Raw genomic sequence first — 24,611 nt, forward strand, 5'->3', positions numbered from 1 at the left:
CCCACCCCCAAGCACTACTGCCTTCTCCACTCCAACTCCACCCTCTCAGAAGCCACTGACGCCACACACTGTGGCTGGGGAGGGTGTGTGTGTGTGTGTGTGTGTCCTATGGTTTGCTCCTCCCTCAGGCTAGCAGGGGAGTGGTGGCAGTTATGGGACACCAATGTAGCTTATATGACCGGGTGCTTGAGCTAAGCAGAACCTTTAAATCCCCAGGGAGACTCTATAGCAAGGTGGCTCCACAAGGCCCGGCCCCCAGGGAACTGCCTAAAGGCGTACTTGGCCTAAAGATTAACCTCACCCCACAGCAAGCCAACCATCCTTTACAAATCATAGTAAACAGTTTATTTACACCTGGAGACCTAAGTGCAGCTGTCTTTAGGCTTCCACTGCTGGTGCTTAGAGGAGGAGGAGTTTCATCCAAAGACTTCACAGTGAGCTGCTAGCATCGAGGAGAAGAAGCTGATCAGCAATAAGGAGCCCTTGTCCATGGAGCAACTCCTCTTGCCCTGGGCAGGCAGTGTGGGCCCCAGCATCTTGGGGTGATTTGTGTGAACTCCTCTCCCCTCCCCCAGGAGACCTCCAAAATGTCTCTGGCCCACACAGTTGTCAACAGAAAGTAGGCGTAAAACGCAGCCCATGCCTGGTGGAGGTGGCCTGCAATTCCCAGGGTCCCCTCCTCCGGGGGTCCCCTCAATCCTCGTCCAATCTATAAGCCTCCAAGTGGGGCTTGGACAGGCTCCGGGCTTTTGGAAGCGCTGCTGGCTACGGGTTGGGGTGCTGGGAGCAACTCCGAGGTGCCACTGCCAAGGCTGCTGCTAGCACTGCCCGCGCTGGTGCTGCTGCTACTGACAGTGCTGGCGACACTGAAGCTAAAACTGCCGCCGCCATTGCCGGCCCCACTGCAGCTTCCGCTGGCCATGATCACCGTTGTTTGATGCACAGCCCGCTCGGCCCCCTCAGTCCTCTCCGAGTCACTGGGGGCCATATCCAGGGACTCCGAGTCACTGCTCTCACTCTCTGCCTCACCCTCAGAGCGGCTGGGACTCCTCTCCTCCGGTTCACCTTCAGCTGGGGCTCCGCCAGAAGTTTTTTCCCCAGCCTCCTTGTCTTTGTCCTTTTGTGCCTGAGCCTCCTTGGAGTGCCTCCACTTCATCCGCCGATTCTGAAACCACACCTTCACCTGTACAGTGAAAGAAAAGGACCCGGATTTAAGCAAAGCTCTGTGCTCTGTGGAGAGCCGCCCTGGAAGGCAGAGAAGCTTGCTGACCACTCCCACTGCCCCTGCCCAAAGCCAGACACAAGGACCAAAGGCAGGAGCCAAGGGGCCAAGTGACCCCAGGGATTTTTGCCTATCATTCTCAGAACAAGACAGACTCCCACACTCAAATCCAAGCCATCCAAAGCTCTCTGCTCTGAATCCATGCTTTTAAACTTCATGTGAATCATGGTCTCTGGAGGAATTTGACTCCAGTAACAGCTTCTTGACTCCAAAAAATACATATACCCATGGTTGCAGACACATCTAGAATTTGGTAAACCATTAAAAATTCCTGCCCTCAATTGGAACTCTCCTCTTCTGCCACTACTCAAAACACAGTGGAAAATATTTTTCTCTTCTCTTGCTTTCTCTCTTTTTTCCTTCCTTCCTTCCTTTTGTTTTCTTTTTTGGCAGTCTTCCTATGCAGCCTAAGCTGGCCTCAAAGTCCAGACCCTTCTGCTCCTGTCTCTGGAGTACTAGAACTACAGGCCCTCACCACCAAGCCTGGCTAAAAAGCAATTCCTTTTACGGAAGGTACTGGGAAAGAGGAAAGGAAAGGGGATGGAAAGAGTTAATCCCAGCGAGGCCGCAATACCCTTGGTCTTTCAGTAAAAGAACAGAAAGGGTTTGTTGGTTTTTGGGTTTTTTTTTTTTTTTTTTTTGCATATTTGATACAAAAAAAATCCTGCCCCTGCTACAGATAAACTCATCCTGGGGACTCAGAAAATGCTGGAGTTCGATGTGTGCAAAGTGGAGGACACGAGTAGAGATGGCGTAGAGGATCCATATAAATATATACGGTCCCCTGGAGGACCCAAGTCTTCCACACAAGTTCCAGCTTCCCTTTTAAAAATAACATCCACAGCTGGTGGAAAAACGTCTGGCTGCTCCACTGTGTCTGTGTGTTCTGAGGAGGCGAGTTGTATAATGGAGAACAGAAAGACACAAAGACAGAAGTCCGGGGACCGAGGAGCTAAGAAAAAGAAGCCTGCCATTGGCTTCTGCCCTGCTTGAGGCAGTTGGCTTGGAATTAGCAAGGGCCACTTCGAGGAGAGTAGAAAAAAACACGACTCTGCTGTACGCAAAGCTCAAAGGAAAAGCGTTGTTCTTGAGTTCAAGAAAAGCAAACAAATTAATTCAGGCACAATAATTCACACAATTTCCTATTGTCTTGAAAAAATATTCAAGTTGGCAGAACCTGCACACAGGCATTCTAAGAAAATCTTTATTCTTTCTCTCAGCTTCCGCTCCAACCCTATGGACCCCCTCCTCCCCATCAGAGACTCTCTTCATAGCCTAAACTGTTAAGACCTTGGACTGTGGCCTCTCAGAACAGACTCCTGGCCCTACTGGAGCTAAGCAATTCCGTTTGAAATGATATTTTCACTTCCTCACAAGTGGGGATTTCACAATCCAGCAAGAGCCACAGAGGAGGAGGAGGAGGAAGGAGGGTGGGAGGAGGAATTAAAAAAAAAAAAAGAACGAAAGAAAGAAACCAACAACCTCTTGATTTGGGGTTTTAATCTGAAATAAATTGCCTCCTACAGCGAATTTCACTCCAGTTGACTACATAATTATCATTTCCTTTGGCCTATTTGCTTTCTTGGTTCTTTGGCCTGTCGGCCAAAATAAACATGTAGCACTCGCTGACATACATCTTCAGGGATGGGCCTTCTCCTTCTCCTTCACTAGCACCCCCACCCTCCTTTCCTCCAGCTGAACTTCCTAGATCCACAAAGCCTCTCAAAATCCAAGCCCCCGAGTGCCTCTCTCAGGGGTGAGTGGGTGGATGGAAGAAGGCCTGTGGGGTGGGTCTCAGCCAGCAGCCGCCCAGCCTCTGGGAAGCCCTCAGGTTTACCTGTGCATCTGTGAGGCCCAGCATGGCAGCCAGCTGTTTTCGGTCTGGCTTGGTCACATACTTCTGAATCTCGAACCTTTTCTCCAAGCCTTTCCTCTGCAGGTTGGAAAAGACAGCTCTAGACCAGGATCGCTTCCTCTTGTAGGTCTGAGGCATGGTGTCCTTCGTGAGCACAGCATAGGGACCTGCCAGCCAAGGGAGCAGGAACAAGGTTACAACCCAGCCACCTTAGAATTCATGCTGCAGCCTACTGCCAACCCCCCCTTGAGCTACTTAAAAATATTTTGTGCTCTACCTCCATTCTGAAAGCACTTTACGCTCGTGCACATACCCCAAATGGACTCTCTAAGGAGGAATTTCACAGCTCTTAAGATCATAGACCCATGGTTCAAAGGCTGAAAGGCCTCATGCAGTGGAAAAGCCAGGCAGCTTGTGGATTCATTCCAAGGGAAATACCTAAATCTAATAATGCATGGCCATCATGCATTCTAAAATAGGCAAAAGTGTGGCTAGGACCTGAAGGATGTACTTTGAGCCCTATATTTTAGCTGCAGGTACCTACACTTGCAGACGTGGAAGGGCAGCGCTAAAAATTGCTCCAGGCTATCCTGAAGTGTGTGTGTTTTAGTTCACAAGAAGCACCTTGCGATGCTGATTTTCAAACCACAGTCGGTATCCGTTTCAGACGAAAAGACTACTGGAAGCCAGGCCACTCCACAAGGCCCACCAGTGCACACACTTCCTTGCCCCTTCCCCCTTGGCTCCCCAAGTAAAGACTAGCTGTCAGAGAAATCACCAGACTTTTCAGTCTCTTGCCTCAAGGGCGGGATTGCGACACTGTGACAGCGCGACACTGTGACAGCCACTTGTGGCGCACGTCAGTCCCGAGATTTCTGACTGTCACTCAACCTAGCGCTGAGCCTGTTTTCCTTACCTGGAAATGTATCTTGAAATTGATGCTGAACTGAATTTCTGGGGTTGGAACTCAAGGGACTGAGGATGGCAGAAGCTTCATTGATGGGATCTAGAGATGCAAAGAACTGGCCCGTGGAGGGCTGGAGACCTGGGAGGTGTACCCCAGAAGGCCGTCCACCCGTTAGCAGCGATGTGAGATCTGAGGAAAGGAAAAGAGCTGGTTACAGCCTGGCAAAAGGCACAGTTTTCTCAGAGGATTTGTCTCTCCCTTTCCCCTCGCCCTTTATTAGACTCTACTTCATGGAAGTTAAGACAGGCACCCTCTCACCCTACAAAAACCTAGTTCCCAACATTTACCAGGATCAACAAACAAAATATTCCTGTGTGTCCCTCCCACATAATCCATATAGTCAGGAACAGCCTTTACATAAAATTACCCTCAGGCTGTCACTTGTGAGTGCCTTCCAGAAATTCCGAAGACCCCTCTACCTCAGCTTTTTCCTCCCCCTTCGGAGTTTAGAGCCCCCCAGGGCAATTGTTTATCATCATTCCTTGGGTGGAATTTTACTAGCAACCAGATAAATGGAAAAGGAAGTGTTTCCTTACAGAAAAATATAGATCTCTCTTTAGATATGCGATTCAAAAGACCTTGGCTGTTTTAAAAAATATTTACACCAATCATTTTATGAATGTTGTAGAGCCAACTTTAAAAAAAAACATCCAACAGGTGAACTTTAGATTTAATTTTTCATAGTTTTCTTACACTTCGTTTCCTCCTCTATTTCACCGATTTGTTCGTGGTTGTAAAAACAACTCCAAAGTACACTAAACTGGCCCGGGGTCGACGAAATGGGTTAGAGTTGCGGCCAGAGAGGCCTACGGCCTCAGCCGGACAACACCTACCTCTCAGGGTGTTGCCTTCTTTGACTTTGGGGTCAAATTCTGTAGACAAAATGCGATCGATCCCAAATTTGAGGTCTTTGCTGGAAGGGGCCGGGGTGGAGCCGCTGTGTTGGGGGATCACCCGAGTGCCCGAGGCTGGGGGCTGCAGGGAAGCGGCCCGGGGTGGCGGCGGAGGCTGCTGCTGCTGCTGTGTCTGAGCGGATTGGGGCGGCTGCTGCTGCGGTGGGTGGTGGTGGTGGTAGGCGGCCGCGAGCGGGGACAGCCGCTGCGGGAAGCCAGCCGGGACTTCGGAGGGCGCCACCACCGGGGTGGGGCGGAGCGGGGATCTGGCGGCCGCTTGGAAGGAGGCGTGCGGGTGAACTGAGCCCAAGTGCGCGGTGAGGGCGGCGGCCGAGGCTCCCACTAGTCCTTCCGGAGCCGCACCGGGTTCCCCGATGCCGGCGTGCAGGATGTCAGCGATGCAGAACGAGGGTTTCTTCCCGGCCGCGGGGTCCAAAGGAAAGGAGCAGCCGGCCGGGCCGGCCGAGGAGCAGTAAGCGGCCGACCAGAGGCTGAAGTTGGAGGCGTAGAAGGGAGCCAGGCCGGCGGCAAACATCCTGGCGGGGTGAGCCTCCAGGCAGCCGCGCTCGGTCCGGACCCGACCCGGGGACAGAGCTCGCGGGTGGGTGGCTGGATGCGAGGGGAGGGGCAGCGGCCCAGCCCCGGACTGTTCGCTCTGCTTCTCCGTGCGCACTGGCAGAAGACAGGCCGAGGATCCCTAGCGCCACCGAGGGAGGAGGCCGGGGCCAAATCTCCGCCGATCCCCGCCACGGCCCCTGGCTTCACTTTAAAGGCGGCGCAGAGCCCGCGCTCCCCGAGAGGTGGAGGCGGACGAGGGGCGCTGGAGCCGCGGGGCGGACCGGGGCCTGTGGACTCCGCTACACCGGGGCGGGGGAGGCGGGTCGCCGGGGATGAGACACCGACAGAAAAACCCAAACAGCGAAGCCCTTCGAGCTAAATTTAAAACAACAATAATAATCCGTTAGTTTAAAAAAAAAAAAAAGGATCAAGGAGGAGGGGGGGCCAAAAAAAAAAAAAAAAGTCCTCTCTAAAAACTCCCAAAGTTTTGGCAGGAGCTTTCGAGTCAGACCCCGGGTAGGACCTCGAGCTGAGCGCTCATTGGCTGTCCTCGCGACCAATGAGCAGCAAGGAGAGGAGAGGAATTGGGAAAGAGGGGGCGTGGCCGAGGCTCGGCCACGCCTCCGGCCACGCCAATGTGTTTTGTGCCGCCGCGTGGGCAGAGCCGGGCGGCGAGCGTCCTTCTCGGCTGTGTTGGGGCTGGGCGGAGACTCCGGGGGCCTGGACCTCTCAGTGCCGCCGCTCCTGACAGACACCCAGCGAGGGGACAGCTGGTCCCCGGAGCTTTTCCTGGTGGACTCCGGTTCGAAGTACCAAGAGCGCTTTTTTTTTGGTTCTCCTTTTTTTTAAAAAAAATTTTTTTGGAAAGCTGAGCGCCTTAGAAGTCGCCTCGATTTCCCACCTGTTTACCCTCGTCCGATTTTCTATTACTCTGCCTTTACCCTCCAGAAACCAGCGTCCTCTGCAAAGCTCCCATCTTTCCTGGACCCCGACCCGCCGCAACTAGGAGTCTTTGCGCAACTCAGCACTTCATTTCCCCCACCCCCACCCCCACCCCGATGGCCTCCCGGGAGATCCTCAGAAAAGGGAGGTGGAGGGGGGACGGCTGCAAGTTAGTTTTATTTTGACCGATCACACGTGTGACAACTCGAACGAGTGACGTTTCAGACAAAATAAAGTGGATAGCTCCGCGCGCCTCCCTGGGAGGTACCCAGGCCTTCCCCATCGCGCCCCCAACTCGGCTGCACCTTGTAGGAAATGCCACCCACCCTCCGCCGCCACATCCTCGGGTCACGTGGACCCCGTTGTTTGGCCTCCAGAGCACATTTTCTCGGGGTTAAGTACTACTTTCAATTCCGCTCAGCTTCCCCCAGAAGCCCCTAGGGCCCGTCTCGGCCGCCGGAGGAGTTGCAGCAGCGTCCCGTGTCTTCCTCGCACGCGGTGGGTCTTCAGAACCACTGGATGGGTGTCGCGGAGGGAAGGGGTGGGGGGCATTCTGCAACATCCACAGTCTCTATTTTAAGAATATTCGTTCTCTTAAATTATAGTCAAAAGTGGATTTCCCCACCCCTCTCCCAAACAAACCACAGGCCACCCAGATGAGCTGGTCTTGCACATTTTCAGGAAGAAAATAAAATAATGACAATAATGAAACCATCTAATCTTTTGTTTTCGATTCTCCCCAGATGAGTCCCTTACCACAGATTCTGTGACATTTTTATTTCCCTTCTCCACTAGGGCACCAAACAAACCCGAAAATGCAAGCGAACTTGCTTGCCCGATCTCGAATTCAAGACTGAAGTAAGCTCGCTAAATTCATTTCGCAGATGCTGTCGGTTTTTATGCTTTTGACTTTCTCCTAGCAGACAATCAATGGCTAACCAATTGCTTCTGATCAGCCAACACTGCGATGTTCCCTCCCTCTCTCTCCTGTTTCTCCCCACCCTTCTTCCCTCACTTACTAAAAAAGGTTCTTGGAGGGAGGCGGTAACAAGTTTGATAAGAAATGTACTCACTGCCTTAACGTATGAAACTGTAAGCCCTCTGTACATCACTTTGACAATTAAAAATAAAAAGGGTTCTTAGCTCTCTGCTTTTAGGAGCCGGGACAAAGCTGCGATCTCCATAGAGAATTGGGGGGGGGGGGGGGGTCAGCTGAGGCCAGAGGCAGGAACGAGGCAGGAAGTGTGTCCAGCTGAAGCTAAACCGGTGACCAGACATCTACCTGAGGCACTGGCTGAGAGGTTCAGGTATGGGGCTGGGGGGGGGGGGGGAGGGCAAGTCCTCTAATTTCTCCGGACCTGGGAGAAAGTGGCTTAGCAAATAGATACCGGGACATCCTGAGTCCTCTCCTCTTTTCTAATGCTTGCTTTCCAATTCGGCTGTGATTCCTAATTGCACTGCAGATATTCAAAGCGAGTGTGCTTCTCGCAAGTGGCACCCTGCATCCTCACTTGTCTTCTAGATAGAAGAGTCCTCACACCTTTCACCCTTTCCAAGGTTTAACCTTCCCTTGGAGGAGGGGGGAAGCGCGGTGCAGGTGAGGCCAGGCTCACTTCATTTGGGTGTCAAGGCCCTCCCCCTCCCCCCAGTACCAAATGGAAGCGGGGAAGGCGAGGCCGAGAGAGCTGGCGCCCGGATAAATCCTCGCCCTCGCCCCGCGGCGCGTCCCTCTCGGTCTCCGTGAAAGGCCTGTGGCTGCGTGTGAGAAGCAACTTGGCCCGCGCGCGCGCGCCCCTCTGCGCTCCCAGGGCGCACGGGTGGCCTCGCCGCCGCGTCTGCGCCGCCCGGGGCCTACACCGAGCTCCTGGAGGCGAAGGCCAGGGGGTGGAAAAAGACTTCTGAGTAATTCTGCCTCTCCGAGCCCCCGGCAACCCTTGTCCGGCCCCAGGCCTCGCCCCAATAGACCCCTCGCCCGGTTCTGAGCCCGCAGATTGCTCTCCTCCTTACTCTCTACCCGTCCGAACCAAGCAAGCAGCAGGAAGCCCTGGGCTCGCCGGGAGTTCAGGTCATCTCCTGTTTTTTGATGGGTTCAAACTTGGACTAAATAAGCGGATGTGCCTGCAAGATTGGTCTCAAAATAGAAGCGGCCCCAGTATTTTAGGATACTGCAGAAATCCTTATTTCTTCCGGAGAAAAACTCTATAATGACTCCTAGCACTTCCCCTTTCAATATTTGTGCAACTTTATCTCCACCGGCAAGTTGCTCGGGTGACGCAAATCCGCCCTTGTGTATTACAACTACCAAAATAAATGCACGGAAATCAATTCCCTTCTAGCAATGAAAATCTAAATATACAGCTGCGACTTTCCCCTTTAATCTTTGCTTTCTGAGCGGCTCCTGGCTGTGCTGAAATGAACTGGCCCAGAGCTATTGAGACCGGTAGGGAAACCCTGAAGGAGTGGAGACCAGGGATCGCCCGGGGGGCCTGGTAACACCAAGGAAGTAAAAAGACCCGACTATACTTTAAACCAAATTATTAAAGTTTAATTGGTCTATTTAGGACGCAACTGTAAATGTGGGGATAATTCTGGGAAGATGCTCCATTGGCTGAGGGTTTGTTTTTGTTTTTCTTACCATTTCTACCTGCCATCTGCAACCTTGCACCTCTCTTCTTTTCCTTTCCTTGAATAAACACGGCCAAAGATTATGTCACTGTGTAGGGAATGGACAAGGTCAGCGATTCCTTAACAACATGGTTTATGGAAAATTAGGATGGAGAGGGGTACCTGAAATCTGAGGCCTAGGTGCATTTCAGAACATCTGTGGTTACATCACCAGGAAAAATTCTTGTCGTACACCCAGGAACATAAGAAGCCAATGAGAGTGGATGCTGAGTTTTGTTTATTATAGGAAAGTTGCTCTAGATGGGCTTAAAGTGGTCCAACTTGCTATCCACTTGTCTTTTTTTTTCTTGTAGACTTTGGACAACTAAAAAGATAAATATGTAAAGCAGTTTTCCGTGGACTTGGGACTCCTCCCACCCACTCACAGCTAATTTTAAATACTCTGTCCAACATGGTACCTGCAAGTTTTTTTTTAAGACAGAGAAATAAGTATTCAAGCCAGAGAGAGAGAGAGAGAGAGAGAGAGAGAGAGAAACACAACTTATTCAGATGTTTAAGAATTTGAAGACATTTGTAGCACAGTAGGCATCTGTGTATATTCTGTCTGTCATTCTTCCCACTGGAGAATAGATTTATACACTGGGTCCAGTACTATACCACTTAGTGGTGATTGTAGGACTTATGTTCTTTTTGGTTTCCAGATACTGGAACTTAGGACTTTAGAAACCTCTTATAGATCACACATGTGGGTGCGTGTACACACACACACACACACAAACACACACACAGCCTTCTTAGATTGTTTTATGTAGGACTTCTTTTACTTGAACATTTTAGAGTTATTCCAGAATTGTTAGAATGAGACTTTGCTACAGGGCAGGAAGTAACAGAATCTCAAGTTCTGCTCTACTTGTGAACTCGTCTTTTTCCTTTTTCTTCATTTCCCAGGTGTGCCAGATTCCCGCTTCTCTGTGGCCATAGCTCTGCCCTTGAACTTTAAACTCTCCAGTCTGTATGGAGAGTCTTATCAATCCTTTGTGTCTGTTCTCATTTGCTCTGTCCTCTCATAGAGTTTCTCAAGTATTTCACCTCCCTCATTACTGGAATATATAGCACACATGTACACCTCTCTTTCTGGTTTTGTCTCCTGCCCGTGCACAGCTCATGGAAAGTCTTGGGGGGGGGGGGTTCTAGGCAAGTACCTGGCAAGTCTCTCCTATTTAAAGAGCTACTTCTTTACCTTCCCATGCCATCCTTAAATCAGCTAAACATGCCCCTGACCTCAGAAACCACAGGGAGAACCCCTTGTAACATGGCACCTTGTAACATTGTTGCAAAGCTGTTTGCAATGAAGCTTAAGAGGCAAATTTGAGAGACCTATCTGTAGTATTTAAGAAAGAGATGGGTGCTTCATTCCACAGGCTCCTATTTGGTAGCTGTAAACAGTGCTCCCCTGATCTCTTAATATGTTTGCCTTACAGAAACTAGATCTATCTGTTGCCTAAATGGCTGAATCTGAATGTTAAGACAGGAGAAGGGAGTGTGGGTTTAAAAACAACTCATATATTCAAAACAATGCTGGCATTGGGTAAGGGGAGATGAAAGTCATTCCCATAGGAATACTTCTCTGAGCAAATAAAGCAAAGGGAATTGAGAGGGGTTTTGCAAGTGGCAGAACAGGTCTGAGAGCAGGAGTGGGACCCAAGCTCAAATCGGAAGGTAGGAATGGGAAGGGACCTGCTAATCAGGGAGACTTGGTAGACACTGCTGGAGGGCTGTCCCCTTATCAGAAACTGCCATCTGCCTAGCCCACAAGAATTGGGACAGCTGTGGAATTAATGGCAGAGTCTTGCAAGGGCTGTCTCAGTTCACCAAAGCTGGATCTATTATCTGCTCCTTCCCGGTCTGGACCAGTGGAGTAGGGAAAGTTGGTTCTCTGCTGACACCTGCTGGGCCATCTCTGCATGGTTTTCCGACAGTGCCCATCCTGTGCCAGCAACGTTGTTTTGATGAAAATTGACTCTTCCTTTTGCAAAAATGGGACTTTCTAAAATTGACTCAGGCCAGCAGCCACTTCCATCTATATTGCAAAAGCCCTGAGGTATTCAGGCCATCAGATAAGGTGAGAGAATCAACCACCCTTCATTAATAATAATGTATGTTTTACAGATCTCCTGGCCAGTACACATTTATCATCTCTTATGCTTTAAAATAATCAACTGTAAGGATGCAAAGGAGGGATTGTTTTGGGTTTAGGAAGCTGATCCTTGGAGAGGTTAAGTGGCCTGCCCAAGTTTATGTAGTTAGGAAATCGTGTTACAGGGAGCAGAATCTAAGTTTCCTGGCTCATCTTCACCCAGGACCACACCACAAGCCAAACTGCTTTACAGAAACAGTTTACTGGAGGTGGAGGGGGGGGAATCACTCCCTTCTTAATCAGAATTGCACTGACTTCACACAGGGGGCTAAAGAAGAAAACTGTCAGCCCACAGTACTGTCAGACAGGCAAATTGGTAGCTACAGCTTTAACTTGAGATTTAGAACCACTATGAAAACAATAGGTTTAAATTATTTTCTTCCTTTTTCTCAGGGCATATAAAAATCTCCTAAAGGATTCCTTCTTTGAAGATAAGGCACCATACTATGATTTAGCATATCTGACACTTTTTTCTATTTATTTTATTTTATTGCCAGTCCTGGGGCTTGGACTCGGGGCTGGAGCACTGTCCCTGGCTTCTTTTTGCTCAAGGCTAGCACTCTGCCTCTTGAGCCACAGTGCCACTTCTGGCTTTTTCTGTTTATGTGGTACTGAGGAATCGAACCCAGGGCTTCCTGTATGCTAAGCAAACACTCTACCACTAAGCCACATTCCCAGCCCCTGACCCTTTTTTCATATGCAAATAATTGAGGACAAGGACCTGCTTTGACTGGGAGAAGACAAGTTCTAAGCCTAAGATGCAATCAAAGAGACAGGTCTGTGTAGGCAAAGGGAGCAAGGTGGACACTGGGAATCATGACATCATCTTTACTCTGCAGGGACTGAGACAGGTAGCATCTTAGAATTTTATCAAGTCTATTCTCTGTCCAAAAGCAAGTAGTGGGAGATGAGCAAAGGCATGCGGCCTGAAGCTTCACATCTATGCTACCTAGCAAACTCCCTACTGACTTCCACCATAATTTCATGTATCTAGACACCAACTCAAAATCTCTACTTGTTTTCTGATTTTCCCTCAAACTCTACTTGGCCCAAACCAAGCTCATCATTTATTTACCTCTCTGAATTGCTTCTCCTCTGGGGTTTTTGGGAAAGGCCCTGCAACTTCCCTGGTTTGGTTTGGTTTTGCTTTAAGCTAAACGTGAGAGTCATCTTGACTCTCCCCCCCCCCACCTCCTCGCATTCCTTTATATTCCCTTGCACCTAATGTCTCCCAGCCCCCAAGAACTCCAACATTTTCAGTGCCCTCAATTCTCTGCTCCCAACCACACTCCTAGTCCCTGTCTCGTCAGTGGCCTCCCTCCATTTTGCTCTATAAATAGAGAGCTATAGACAACTCATTCAAGTCAAATCCTTCCCCAGCTCCCCATGCTATACGGCTTCCTGCCACCTTCAGCTTTAGACCCTCGTCCTCCTATCGCCCTTTCAGTACTCCATGATCACAACCTTGCCACTCACCCGGCCCCATCAGCTTCTTCTTTTGTCTGTAGTTTCTCTAGGAAAGCGGGGCTGATCTTCTCTAGATTCTGGGAAACACCAGGTCAACACCTGCTGTGGAGCCTCTGCAGACACGATTTCCTAACCCTGAATCTGTCTCCTTTCCCACTCCCCTTTGCCTTGCCAGTTCTTATTTCTCCTTCAGATGTTTCTTTACATTTCTTCAGGAAAGTCCCCATAGGAGTTAGTCCATCATCTTAATTCCATCTTGCCTTTCTCAGCATCTCTTTGGAGTAGTTTTCATCCTATTCTGGAATGATTTGTTTATTATCAGTTCTTGCTCGCTCTTCAACAAATTCTAAATGCTGTTAGGGCAGGGACCAATTTGGTGTATCTAGAAAAGGGCCAGAACCATATTAGGTGCTCGGGAAACATTTGTGAAATACTTCATGATTGAAATAACAGGCTGTCTCATTACTTTCCTATCTGAGTTGATTCATTTTTCCTATCTACTGGTCCTCATAAATTCAGACAGGATAGGAACAGTGCTCTCTTCACTGCTTTGACTTGTAGTTTGACAAGCTTTTTAGTTCTTACCACTGAATGAATGAAACTCTTTTTCTACCAGTGGAAAGATCTGTTTCCTCAGTTTGAATCTTCTTCTGGCTTGATAAGATGGCAGCAATATAAAGCCAAAAAAATAATGGAATAGAAAAGAGAGAGCCTCCTTCCTTTATAACCCGTATCATTAAATACTGAAAAGTTTTCTACTGGATGGAAAGTTTGGTCAGCACCTGTTATCTTTCAGTCCGCCTACACCTGTTCCCTTTGTGAAAGTTCCACCTTCGTCCCAAATGCTGCTGGAAGTAATTCAAGAGACCTCCACATAGTACAAGCGTATCACAGAAGCAGGCATGTCATTGGCTAGCCCAGGACTCCAGTAGAGCCAATCAGACACCCTCCTGAGACTGATGGAGACAGTGAGAAAGTTGCTCCCTTTCTCTGGAATGGATAGAGTTTTTAGGAAACTGTCAAGTTGGGTGCCCATCAAAAAGAGAAAGCCTGTCTGAGGAGAAATCCAAGGAAACCTGAGAGTGAACATCTTTATGTCGGACATTTTGTATACTGTTGAGCTCATGGTCTCCCTCTACAGAGTTCACCATTATTCTTTCATTTCCTTCCAGGGCATTGTTGCTTCTGTTTGTTGACCATCCTGGGCTTTAATCTGATTTCCCCCTCATTGTTTACTGTTTTGATTTGCATAACATTCTGTAAGGTGAGTCTAGGAGGATGCATCATCCCTCTATTTATGAACATGTCATGGGTTTCCATGTTTGTTTTTCTACTGTGATTAATTCTGCAGTAAGCATCCTTGTGTGTACGTCCTATGAACCTATGATTCCATAAAGTGGGCCCTCAGAAATAAGAGTTCTTAGGCCAAAGGGTATATGCACATTTGCACCTGCTTAAGCAAACATCACCAGGCTGTGCCAAATAAAATTTGCACTGGCAAGAATGACATTACTCCTCTTCCCCACATCCCTGTCAGCAACAGATGTTACTGGTCCCTTTAACTCTTGCCAATCAGATAGATGTAAATTGATATCTCCTCATTATTTCAGTTAAGATGCCCCTGACTGTGAGGATGGCTAGTTCTGCTCCCCTCTCACTCAGTGGATGTTTGTCATCTTCAATATATGTCAGACTCTGATTTGTAAATGCAAAATAAATCTGCAAGCGCCTCTTGTGTTCACCATGATCTCATCAGGATAAAACTCGAAAAAGCCCATGAGCCTTCCAACCCTACCCAGACCCCTCCCCCCCCCCACACCCCGTCCCCTGCCACACCAACTATGCTGACTTCCTTGCTTCCAAACAGCAGCATGCTAGGTCCAGCTCACATCTGTAAATGAAGAAAAATCCCTGTTTATATACAGTAGTCCTTTACATTGGCTAAAAGCGAATCATCCTGAATATGTAAAATCATCAACTAGGTACAAGTTAGAAAACAAGTCTAGGAAGATATTTATCTGAACCATTTTACCCTCTGCCCTTGCCCCTCAAATTTAACATCCAGGTCACTTCTTTCTATTGCAATTGAAGAGTGGAGCCTATTTTGGATACCTGCAAGGTCCCAATTTGAGCTCTTTGGCCCTCTGGCTCCTAGAATGTCTCTCAGTTTCAAATGTTCTATCTTCTCTCAAGTATTCACACCACCTCTCCACATTCCTCCTTTCTTCCCACAGCAATCACATGCAATACAGAAATGCGCAGGGGGGGAAATGACACCTTGGGATTTATATGAGGCAGGATTCCAAGAATTTAAAGATCTCAAGAAGTTTCTGTGTTGGCATCCCTGACAGCAGAGACCCTCGGTATAGGCTCCTCTGCTCAGTGGGAAAAGAGTTTCAGCTACTCTCTTCCTTTGCTTGTTTTCTTTCTTTCATAGCAATTACATGTTTTTTTATATTAAGATTATTTAGAATCTCTGTCCTTCATATTTTCCAAAGTTACAACTGTCAGGTCTCCAAATTTGGAGTCTCCCTTATTTCATGCCTCAATAGAAATAGTGAATACTAGCGCCAAACACCCTGCTAAGCACATTATAGGTGTTATCTCATTTGATTCTAAAAACAAACCCAGGAAAGAGCTATTATTATTATTTCCATTTTCCTGAAGGAAAGGAAAACTTAGAACAGTCAAGTAACTTGCCTAAGGTCACAGTAAGTGGTATACAGTGTGTTGGACCCTATGGGTTTTGCCATTTGGCTTCTTACTCAGTGCTTATGGTTAACCTTATGTCTCAACTTGACTGGGCTATAGTATACCCAGGTATCTGGTCAAATACTATTCTGGATATATTTGTGAAGGTGTTGCCAGATGAAATTAGTATTTGACCTAGTAGCTGGAGTCAACTGCCCTTCCCATGTGTCTGGGGGCCTCATCAAAATAGAACAAAAGGTGATGTCATTGAGAGTTTTCTCTCTGCCTGTTTTCAAACTGAGTCGTCCATCTTCTCTTGCACTCAGATTGAAATTTTCACCATCAGTTATGTCACAGGTCTTCAAGTTCAAACCTAAACTATACCACCTGAACTCCTTGTTCTCTAGGTTGCAAGCGAGACAGATCATGGGACTTCTCAGCCTTCATAATTGTGTGAACCAATTCAATCAACTGATTGATGGAATAACAGAGAGACAATCATCATATTGATTTTATTTTTTAGGAACCCTGAATAACACATAGATTTCTTAGTCTCTCTTTGTTCTTCTTCTGTTGTCTTTGTTGTTTCTATTGATGATGGAGTAGACTTTTCTTTCCCCGACATCATTAACCCTTTGCATCTAAAATCCTGAGTCTCACTGACTCAGTTCATTCCATTTACCTAATCAAGAAGAGAGGAGGGAAGGGGAGGGGAAAGGAAGAAAGGGAAAGGTGAAATTTCTATTTTGAAAAACCTATAGTCAGTACCATAACGAGCAGGGTCTATCTGGTGGTTATCACTCATCATTATAATTTTCTCTGAAATATATTTTAATAAATTTATTACTATTTATTTTTATTTGGGTCTTTAAATGCTGTCAATATAAGTTCCATGGTGAAGACTGTGTGCTTGTTTGAAATAGGATTATCTCACACCAGTGTTCTTAATTTGGACATTACCTAAGAATTAGAGAAAATGGACTGTTTATACCACTATCATAAGAATGATGTAATTTTAGCCCTATGACTAGAGTCTGGGGACTATGTCTTTGAGGGAGTGTGAAATTCTCAAATCAAATTCCAAGCCTAGTGATTGTACATGATCCCAATGGAACAAGAACAGAAATCTAAGAAAGCAACATGGCCTCACAAATCAGTCTAGACTTCTTTTATTAAAAATTATATACCAAAGCTGAAAGCTACAAAGATGAAGCCCAGAGAGTGGTAGGAATTTATTAGAATAATTGCAGTGTGGCTGAAACCCAGGATGAAGTTAGAACTTTCCAAATATGCAGTTAATATCAAACAGGATTTTTAGATGCATGTCCAAAGACAGAATGAAAAAGCTCCAGGCATCATTTAAAAAAATGGTGTGATATCAGCCAAAAGCAGAAACAAATCACAATTGTTCAACTCAGACTTTGCTCAAGACTCTCAAGGAGAATGGTTTTTAAATTATAAGTAAGTTTTAAACAATAAATATAAATTTGGAATTCTAATTCTGTACACTCCTTGATGGTATTAAAAAAAAGTAGTGGCTTTAAATTAGTTTGGTACTTGAATTCAGGTCACAAATGTATTTTCCAAAGTGTTTAAAAGTACTGTGATATAATCTTAGATTCCTTGTTAACTATATCTTTGGGAATTTGTGTAGGATGCCAAAACCCAGAGACAAAAACTAGGCCAAATTTTAAATGGGTTTAAACTTCAGACTACTAAACATGATATTATTCCCAGGAAATTCTGACCTGGAGTATTAAGATCATTTGTCCACATTTTGGAAAGCTTATAGGAGTCCACTGAAGCAGCATAGATTTTTTTAGAAAAGAACAAGTTAATGTCAAAGGAGTAACATTTCTTTTTTCTTATTAAGTTGATTGAGTAACAATTCGTTACATTCATAAATAATTTATTGCACCAGGTACAACTTTTGCCAAGAGCTCCTCTGACAACCCAGAACAAAATGAAACAAAACTTTGATTTGGAAAAGTATGCATTCTTGTAGCAAAATCAGCAAAAGTGAGCGGATATGTCACGTTCTCGTGGTGATGAACATTGGCTAAAGGTCAAACTCGGTAAAAGGGTAAAAAAAACACTGTAGTGGAATAAGGAAAAATTACGAAAGATGAAGACAATAAAAAGTGATTAATGATAGAATACAGCTGGTGGAATTCAGGCCTAACATTTGGTAATTGGCATGAGAGATTTGTCTCAGGAATGTTTCAGATAATTTCTGGTCAATACCAGTATTGATCAAGAGTAGCCCCCCCCCCCACACACACACACACAAATACAGAGTAACAAATCAAGGAGGGACAATGGGACCAAACCAACAAATAAAACAGATTACAGCAAAATCACAGTATTAAAGATCTGAAGATCCCCTTGCCTAATAAAAGCAATAAGAACAACGACAAATACACTGTTTTTTTTTTAAATCAGCTTTTTCACAACTCTGGAAATTAGCCAAAATATGCCAAAATATGAATATGTTGATTCAAGAAAAATGGCTTACTAATGATAAGACTGAGCCTTGGGGTGTTTAGTGTTCAGGCTGATTCCCTCTCCTAGGTCTCACAACCATGGTTCTATGCAAACTAGCAGTCTAGTCAACTCTCCCAAAGTTTCTATCCTCTCTGGACCTCTCTGGCACTCCTCTAAGTCTTTTGGTAGTCTTCCCACCTGCAGGCTAACCTTCATTTCACCTTATTCAGATAGCCCTTAGGGAGTAAAACAATTAGAAACAATTGTTTAATATTGTAGCTACCTGAACCTGCAATAACAGTTGGGAACAAGGAAGATGCAGACAGAATATTAGAAAGAAGGGCCAGGAAATAAGTTGTCCAGAAGGGACGTGGAAAAGCTCTGACATATTCCTGGAATCTGAAGGCCACATGCACATGCAGAACTGTTCAAATGCTCAGGAAAACTTGCAGAAGGCCTAATCATTCACCTCTGGCTGAACTTGAGGCCCTACATGCAAAGCAGGAAATGAAGACGAAGGTAGACATACAAATTGTCTGCAAGTGCCTAAAAGATATCCAACCCCCTAAAAAAATACACACATAGCCACTTGGCAAAGGTAAGAGAGTTACTGGTGCAAAGCATATAAGGAAATCTCTATTCAATAAGGAAATCTCTATCCAATAATTCATTGAACACTAAGGGAACCAAGCAGAGACTTTAATTGGGGACATAGATATAATTAGTTTAGGAAAGTTGTACCGATGGCTACAACAAACCCCATAGATCGGTGAGCTCTGATTTCCAGAGCTGGACCTTAAGTTAAGATTTTGAATGAGGCACATAAACACATACACTACAAAATATGCAAAGAAACAGATGGACAGTATGCCTTTTACTCAAGCAAAATCAGCAAAGGAAACTGTCTTGGAAGCAACCCATGCTTCAAAGGACACACTATAGAAATACTTAAAATCAATTAGTCAATACAGACAAAGAACAAAATATGAGAACAATATATCACCAAAGAATGTGCACACAGAGATGCAACTTATTAAACTGAATAAAATAGAAGTCCTGAAGTTAAAAGGAACTCATGAAATGAAATATTCACTGGCAGAACTCAGTGCCTATCCTACCTAGTAGAAGAGCCAGCAGTGGACTTGCAGACAGATCCATGGTAGTGATGCAGTCTAAGAAAAGAAAAGAAAATGAATGAAGATGGACTGGGAATGTGGTAGAGTGGTAGAGTGCTGGCTTCACATGCATGAAGCCCTAGGTTTGATTCCTCAGTACCACATAAACAGAAAAAGCCAGAAGTGGTGCTGTGGCTCAAGAGGTAAAGTGCTAGCCTTGAGCAAAAGGAGCTCAAGGACAGTGCTCAGGCTCTGAGCTCCAGCCCCAGGACAGGCAAAGAAAGAAAGAGAGAAAGAGAGAGAGAGAAAGGAGGGAAAGAGAAGGAGAGAGAGAGAGAAAGAAATGAATGAAAATATAATAAAGAAATATAATCTCAGATACCAATGTGACATTGTAAACTGCACCAACATGGACCTAAGAGTCCATGGAGGAAAGGAGAGAAATGGTGGAAAGAATATTTGAAGAAAATCAAAATTCTGGGGCTGGGGATATAGCCTAGTGGCAAGAGTGCTTGCCTTGTATACATGAGGCCCTGGGTTCGATTCCCCAGCACCACATATACAGAAAACGGCCAGAAGTGGCGCTGTGGCTCAAGTGGCAGAGTGCTAGCCTTGAGCAAAAAGAAGCCAGGGACAGTGCTCAGGCCCTGAGGTCAAGGCCCAGGACTGGCCAAAAAAAAAGAAAAGAAAATCAAAATTCTCACATTTCCAATTTTATTTTTCTTTTAATCACTTTCAGTGGTACTGGGATTTGAACTCGGGACCTCATGCTTGCTAGGCAAGTACTCACCACTTGAGCTATGCCTGCTGGCTGCCAAGTTTGACTTTTAAAAGAACACATTTGGCTAGAGCCATAGCTTCCTGGTAGAGTGCTTGCCTAGCATGTGCAAGGCTCAGAATTCAGTCACAAGACCACAACACAACAAAAAGCCAGTGCAGTAGATGCTCACACCTGCTTCCTAGCCATGCTCCTGCAGATGTCAGGAGGATATTGGTATAATTCCAGACTGGGAAAGAAGTTCACAAGACCTCATTCCAACCAATAAAAAGTTGTGTGTACAGCTGGGTGCCAGTGGCTTTCACCTGTAATTCTAGTTACTCAGGAGGCAGAGATCTGAGGATCGCGGTTCAAAACTAGCCATGGCAGGAAAGTCCATGAGACTGGTGTCTCCAATAAACAACTCAGAAAAAGCCAGAAGTGGTGCTGTGTCTCAAGTGGTAGAGTACCAGCCTTGAGCAAAAGAAACTCTGGGACAGCACCTTGACCCAGAGTTCAAGCCCCAGGACCAGAAAAAAAAAAAAAAAAAAAAAAAAAGCTGTGTGTGGTGGCACACACCAATCATTCCAACTCTGTGAGAAGCATAAATAGGACTGCAGTCCAGACCAGCACAGGTATACATGCCCTGGTTTGAAAAAGCAAAAATAAAAAGGGGTTAGGAACCAGCTCAAGTACTAGAGTTCCTGCACTGCAAGCTAAGTTCAAATCCTAGTACAACCAAAAATCCTACAGACACACAGATGCAAAGACACCACACAAGCACGCAGCCAATAAGCTGAACAAAATACAAGTAAAGGACTAGGAATGTGGCTCAAGTGGTAGAGTGCTACCCTTGAGCAAAAGGAAGCCCAGGGATGGTGCCCAGGCCCTGAGTTCAAGCCCCAGGATTGGCCAAAAAGAAAAAAACAGAAAAAGAAGAAATACAAGTAAATTAAGCTTAAAGAGACAAGTTAAAATCAAACTGTTGGAAGACAAAAAGAAAACAAAGGAGAAATAACTCATCACATATGAGGAACTCTCGACCAGAAAAGAAAATAGCTCTTTACTCTTAGGATAGGAACAGGAAGGTGCAATGCCAATATGCAGCTGTTCATATAAAATAATACAGTTTATCAAAATAATTCCAGGAAATGGAAATGAGGTTTTTTCCTTTGTTACGGTTTTGGTTTTCTTTTCTTTTTGTCTTGTTTGTTCATTTATCTGTCTTTGGGAGGGGAAGGGGGACACAGAAATGGAGGGACAAAGGGTGAACACATGCAGCAGTGGTGCCCACTGGACACTATGTTAAAAGTGAACTATACAATTCGTGTGTGGGGCTGGAAGGGAAAAACTGAGATAGAGCTAGGGGAAAAGTGAAGTTGTCCAAAAAGAAAGGTACTCATTACCTGACTTATGAAGCTGTAACTCTTTTGTACATCACCTTCATAATAACAATCAAAATTTAAAATAAAAATAAAGTAATTTTAAAGGGAAAAAGAAAAAGAAGTGGAGCTGTGGCTCAAATAGTAAAGTGCTAAACTTGAGCAGAAAAGCTCAGAAACAGTTCCTAGGCTCTTAAGTTTAAGCTCCAGGACCAGCACGAAAAAAGAAAAAAAAAATGCTGTGTGTGGTGGCATACACATCATCCCAGCTCTGTGAGAAGCATAAATAGGACTGCAGTCCAGACCAGCACAGGTATACATACCCTGGTTTGAAAAAGCAAAAATAAAAAGGGGTTAGGAACCAGCTCAAGTACTAGAGCGCCTGCACTGCAAGCTAAGTTCAAATCCTAGTACAACCAAAAATCCTACAGACACACAGATACAAAGACACCACACAAGCACGCAGCCAAGTTTTACTAAGTTTACATCGATCTTAGTATTTGATTTTTTATTTATTTATTTATTTATTTTTTGCCAGTCCTGGGCCTTGGACTCAGGGCCTGAGCACTGTCCCTGGCTTATTTTTGCTCAAGGCTAGCACTCTGCCACCTGAGCCACAGCGCCCCTTCTGGCCGTTTTCCATATATGTGGTGCTGGGGAATCGAACTGAGAGCTTCATGTGTAGGAGGCAAGCACTCTTGCCACTAGGCCATATTCCCAGCCAAAAACTTTCTTCGTACCAAAGTTGTGAGTGAAAAGAGACATAACAGGAGGTCACACAGAAATAACACACGTAGGGCTAACACTGAAGTAACAAGAATAATAAGAAAATTCTATGAAGCAGCGAAGGTCATCAAATCGAAAACGATAGATGAAATGACTAAAATCCTAGAAAGACACAAACTACTGAAACTGACTGGAGAAGAAAGAGAACATTGGAATAGGCATATAGTCAACAAAAAGATTGCGTTCGTAATTAGAGAACTTTCCACAAAAATCTTGCCACAGAGTTAAGGCACAGATGGTTTTATTAGTGAATGCTACCAAATGTTAACAATATTAAAAGTGCATTAACACCCGGTCTTCACACACTTGCCCCAGAAATAAAGGGGTCACCCTTCCTAGTTAGACTATGAGGCCAAAGATCTCACAAGGAAACTATACGATATCCCTTATGAATATAGATGCCAAAATCTTCCACGAAACATTAGCAAAGTTTATCCAACAAAGAAATGACTCGTGGGTCTTCACACTGACCAAAGCATCTGATCGACACCCAGGAAAAGGAAAGAGCAATGGTGAGTAAAGGGGTCCTTTAGTGAACCCACCAGAGTGGAAGACCTGGTCTCCATCATCCCTAAAGGAAAGATCAACAGTGGGGTACATCTTGCCTGGTCCAAGAACTACAATCTGTGAACTGCCCTGATGGATTCGCTATTTGATTATGTATTTGAAAGAGTGTCCAGTGTAAATTCAGTACACGGATCCAGGTTTGGAAGCTAGAGAAACAAAAGCAGGAAGGAGGGATACCCATTAACAGAACTAAGGAAAGAAAAGGACTCCCAATGCGGATTTCGGCCAGAAAAGGTTTGAAAATTACAACTGCCAAAATGAGCTTCTTTGTAATTTCCTTGTGACAAAAAGTATTTCATGCTAGTCACAGCAGCTAATTTGGATTCATTCTGGCGCCAGTGCCTGCATCAAGCCTTTACTTGCGCTGTGTGGTTTAATCTCAGCAATATTTTATGGGAAACACACCAGCACACATCTTTACAGGTACTTCATTTAAGTACATATTTGACAACATCCAGTGTAATGTTTTCTACAGAAGACAACACAGGCTTTTCTTTCAGTGGATGAATATATATGAGCATGTGTATTTTCAATCTTCTTATTTTCTTCTATCTTTTGTTATTCTTACTCCATGTGATTGCTTTGTTATTCTCGAGTTTGATTATTTTTTAATCTTCCATTTTTCTAAAGAAGCATGTATTCTACAACCGTGAAATTTCCTCTGAGTGCTCTTTAAGCTACATCCCATTTATTTTTATAAGAGGCCTTAAAGTTTATTTTTAAATAGTTCTACTTTGCTTTTACACCCAAGCACTTAGAAGAATAGTTTAAAATTTCCAAGTGGAGGGATATTTTTCAGTGTGTGTAAGGGTGTGTATGTGCACATAGCATTTGTGACTGTGTATTTGTATGTATGCATGTGTGTATATATGTTGCATGCATACATGTGTACAAACATTTGAATTGTGTGTGCTACATGTGTATGTGCAATGTATGTGCATGCGGTGTACACCTGTGTGCACGTGTGTTTGTGTACATGAGTATGTGTGAGTATGTATTTATGTGTGTAGGCACATGGCTAGCATTTTTGTGGATTTCTAGTGTATTACAAGGTTCTTAGGAAGCACAACTATATGACCTTTCACTCTGGAATTTTTTAATATTTTCTCTGCAGTTCAACAAGTGACTCTCTAGATTCACACCCCCCACTCCCCCTCACACACATTTTGATAGTTTTGGTAGATACTGGAGCTTGCCACCCCTAGTCCTTTTCTTCCTTAGCTATTCTTCAGATAGAGCCTAACACTTCTTTCCCTGGGGCTAGACTGGAATACCATCCTTTACTTATGACTCCCATAAAGCTGTAACTATAGATATATGTCACCATATACACGTTTATTATGATGAGATCTCACTAACTCTTTGCCTGGGCTGGCCTTGAACCATGAGCTTTCCTATCTCCAACTCCTGAATGTCTGAGAACTTCTGTATATCTGTAAAAGTAGGCAATGTCTTTGTCACATACCAAGTTTTACATATAACTACATATGTGTATAGACCAAATGCTATTGATAAATCATTATTGTACTTTATGTGTATTTAATTTTATTTGTATTTATCAAATTGTTTTTTATATTTCTATTAGCTCTTTGATGTTGTCATTAGATGCATCAGATAAATAATTTCTTGCTGGACTCTATATTACTCAACATGAATATGTCTCTTCCTTCTGAACATGGCCTCAAATTTTGCTTTATCTCTTACGGATTCTACAATGCTAGCTTATTCAAATTTAACTTTAAATTTTGGAATAGTGTTATAATCCCATGGTTCAACCTTGAAAAGGCACAACACCATACCTGGAGAAGTCATCTTTTTGTAATATTTCTCCAGCCATGGATTTCCATTTTCAGACCCAAGTGCTCTCAGTGCTTGGGAATCTACCTTGATTTAGACTCTGGATAGCATTTACAAGTATAAATGAAGCTAGAATACATTCACTGAAAATTTTTCATGTTGAGCCTCAAAGAGAATTCATTTGTTCATTTGTTTATGCTATTATTTTTTGTTTTGTTTTTGCCAGTCCTGGGCCTTAGACTCAGG

The 24,611-nt window shown here is 45.0% G+C and overlaps 1 protein-coding gene across 1 annotated transcript; it reads right to left on the reverse strand.

The window, feature by feature from the left end:
- Positions 1–325: 325 nt before the first annotated feature.
- Hlx (H2.0 like homeobox) lies at positions 326–6,005 on the reverse strand. Its single transcript, XM_048357741.1, has 4 exons — positions 4,938–6,005; positions 4,054–4,233; positions 3,120–3,304; positions 326–1,183 (listed from the first exon to the last, which is right to left on the reverse strand). The coding sequence occupies exons 1-4, from the start codon at positions 5,530–5,532 to the stop codon at positions 710–712; spliced, it is 1,434 nt and encodes a 477-aa protein (XP_048213698.1). The 5' UTR covers positions 5,533–6,005; the 3' UTR covers positions 326–709.
- Between the last annotated feature and the right edge of the window lie 18,606 nt (positions 6,006–24,611).

Source organism: Perognathus longimembris, chromosome 11 (assembly GCF_023159225.1).
Source record: "Perognathus longimembris pacificus isolate PPM17 chromosome 11, ASM2315922v1, whole genome shotgun sequence".
In the NCBI taxonomy this organism is placed as follows: domain Eukaryota; kingdom Metazoa; phylum Chordata; class Mammalia; order Rodentia; family Heteromyidae; genus Perognathus; species Perognathus longimembris.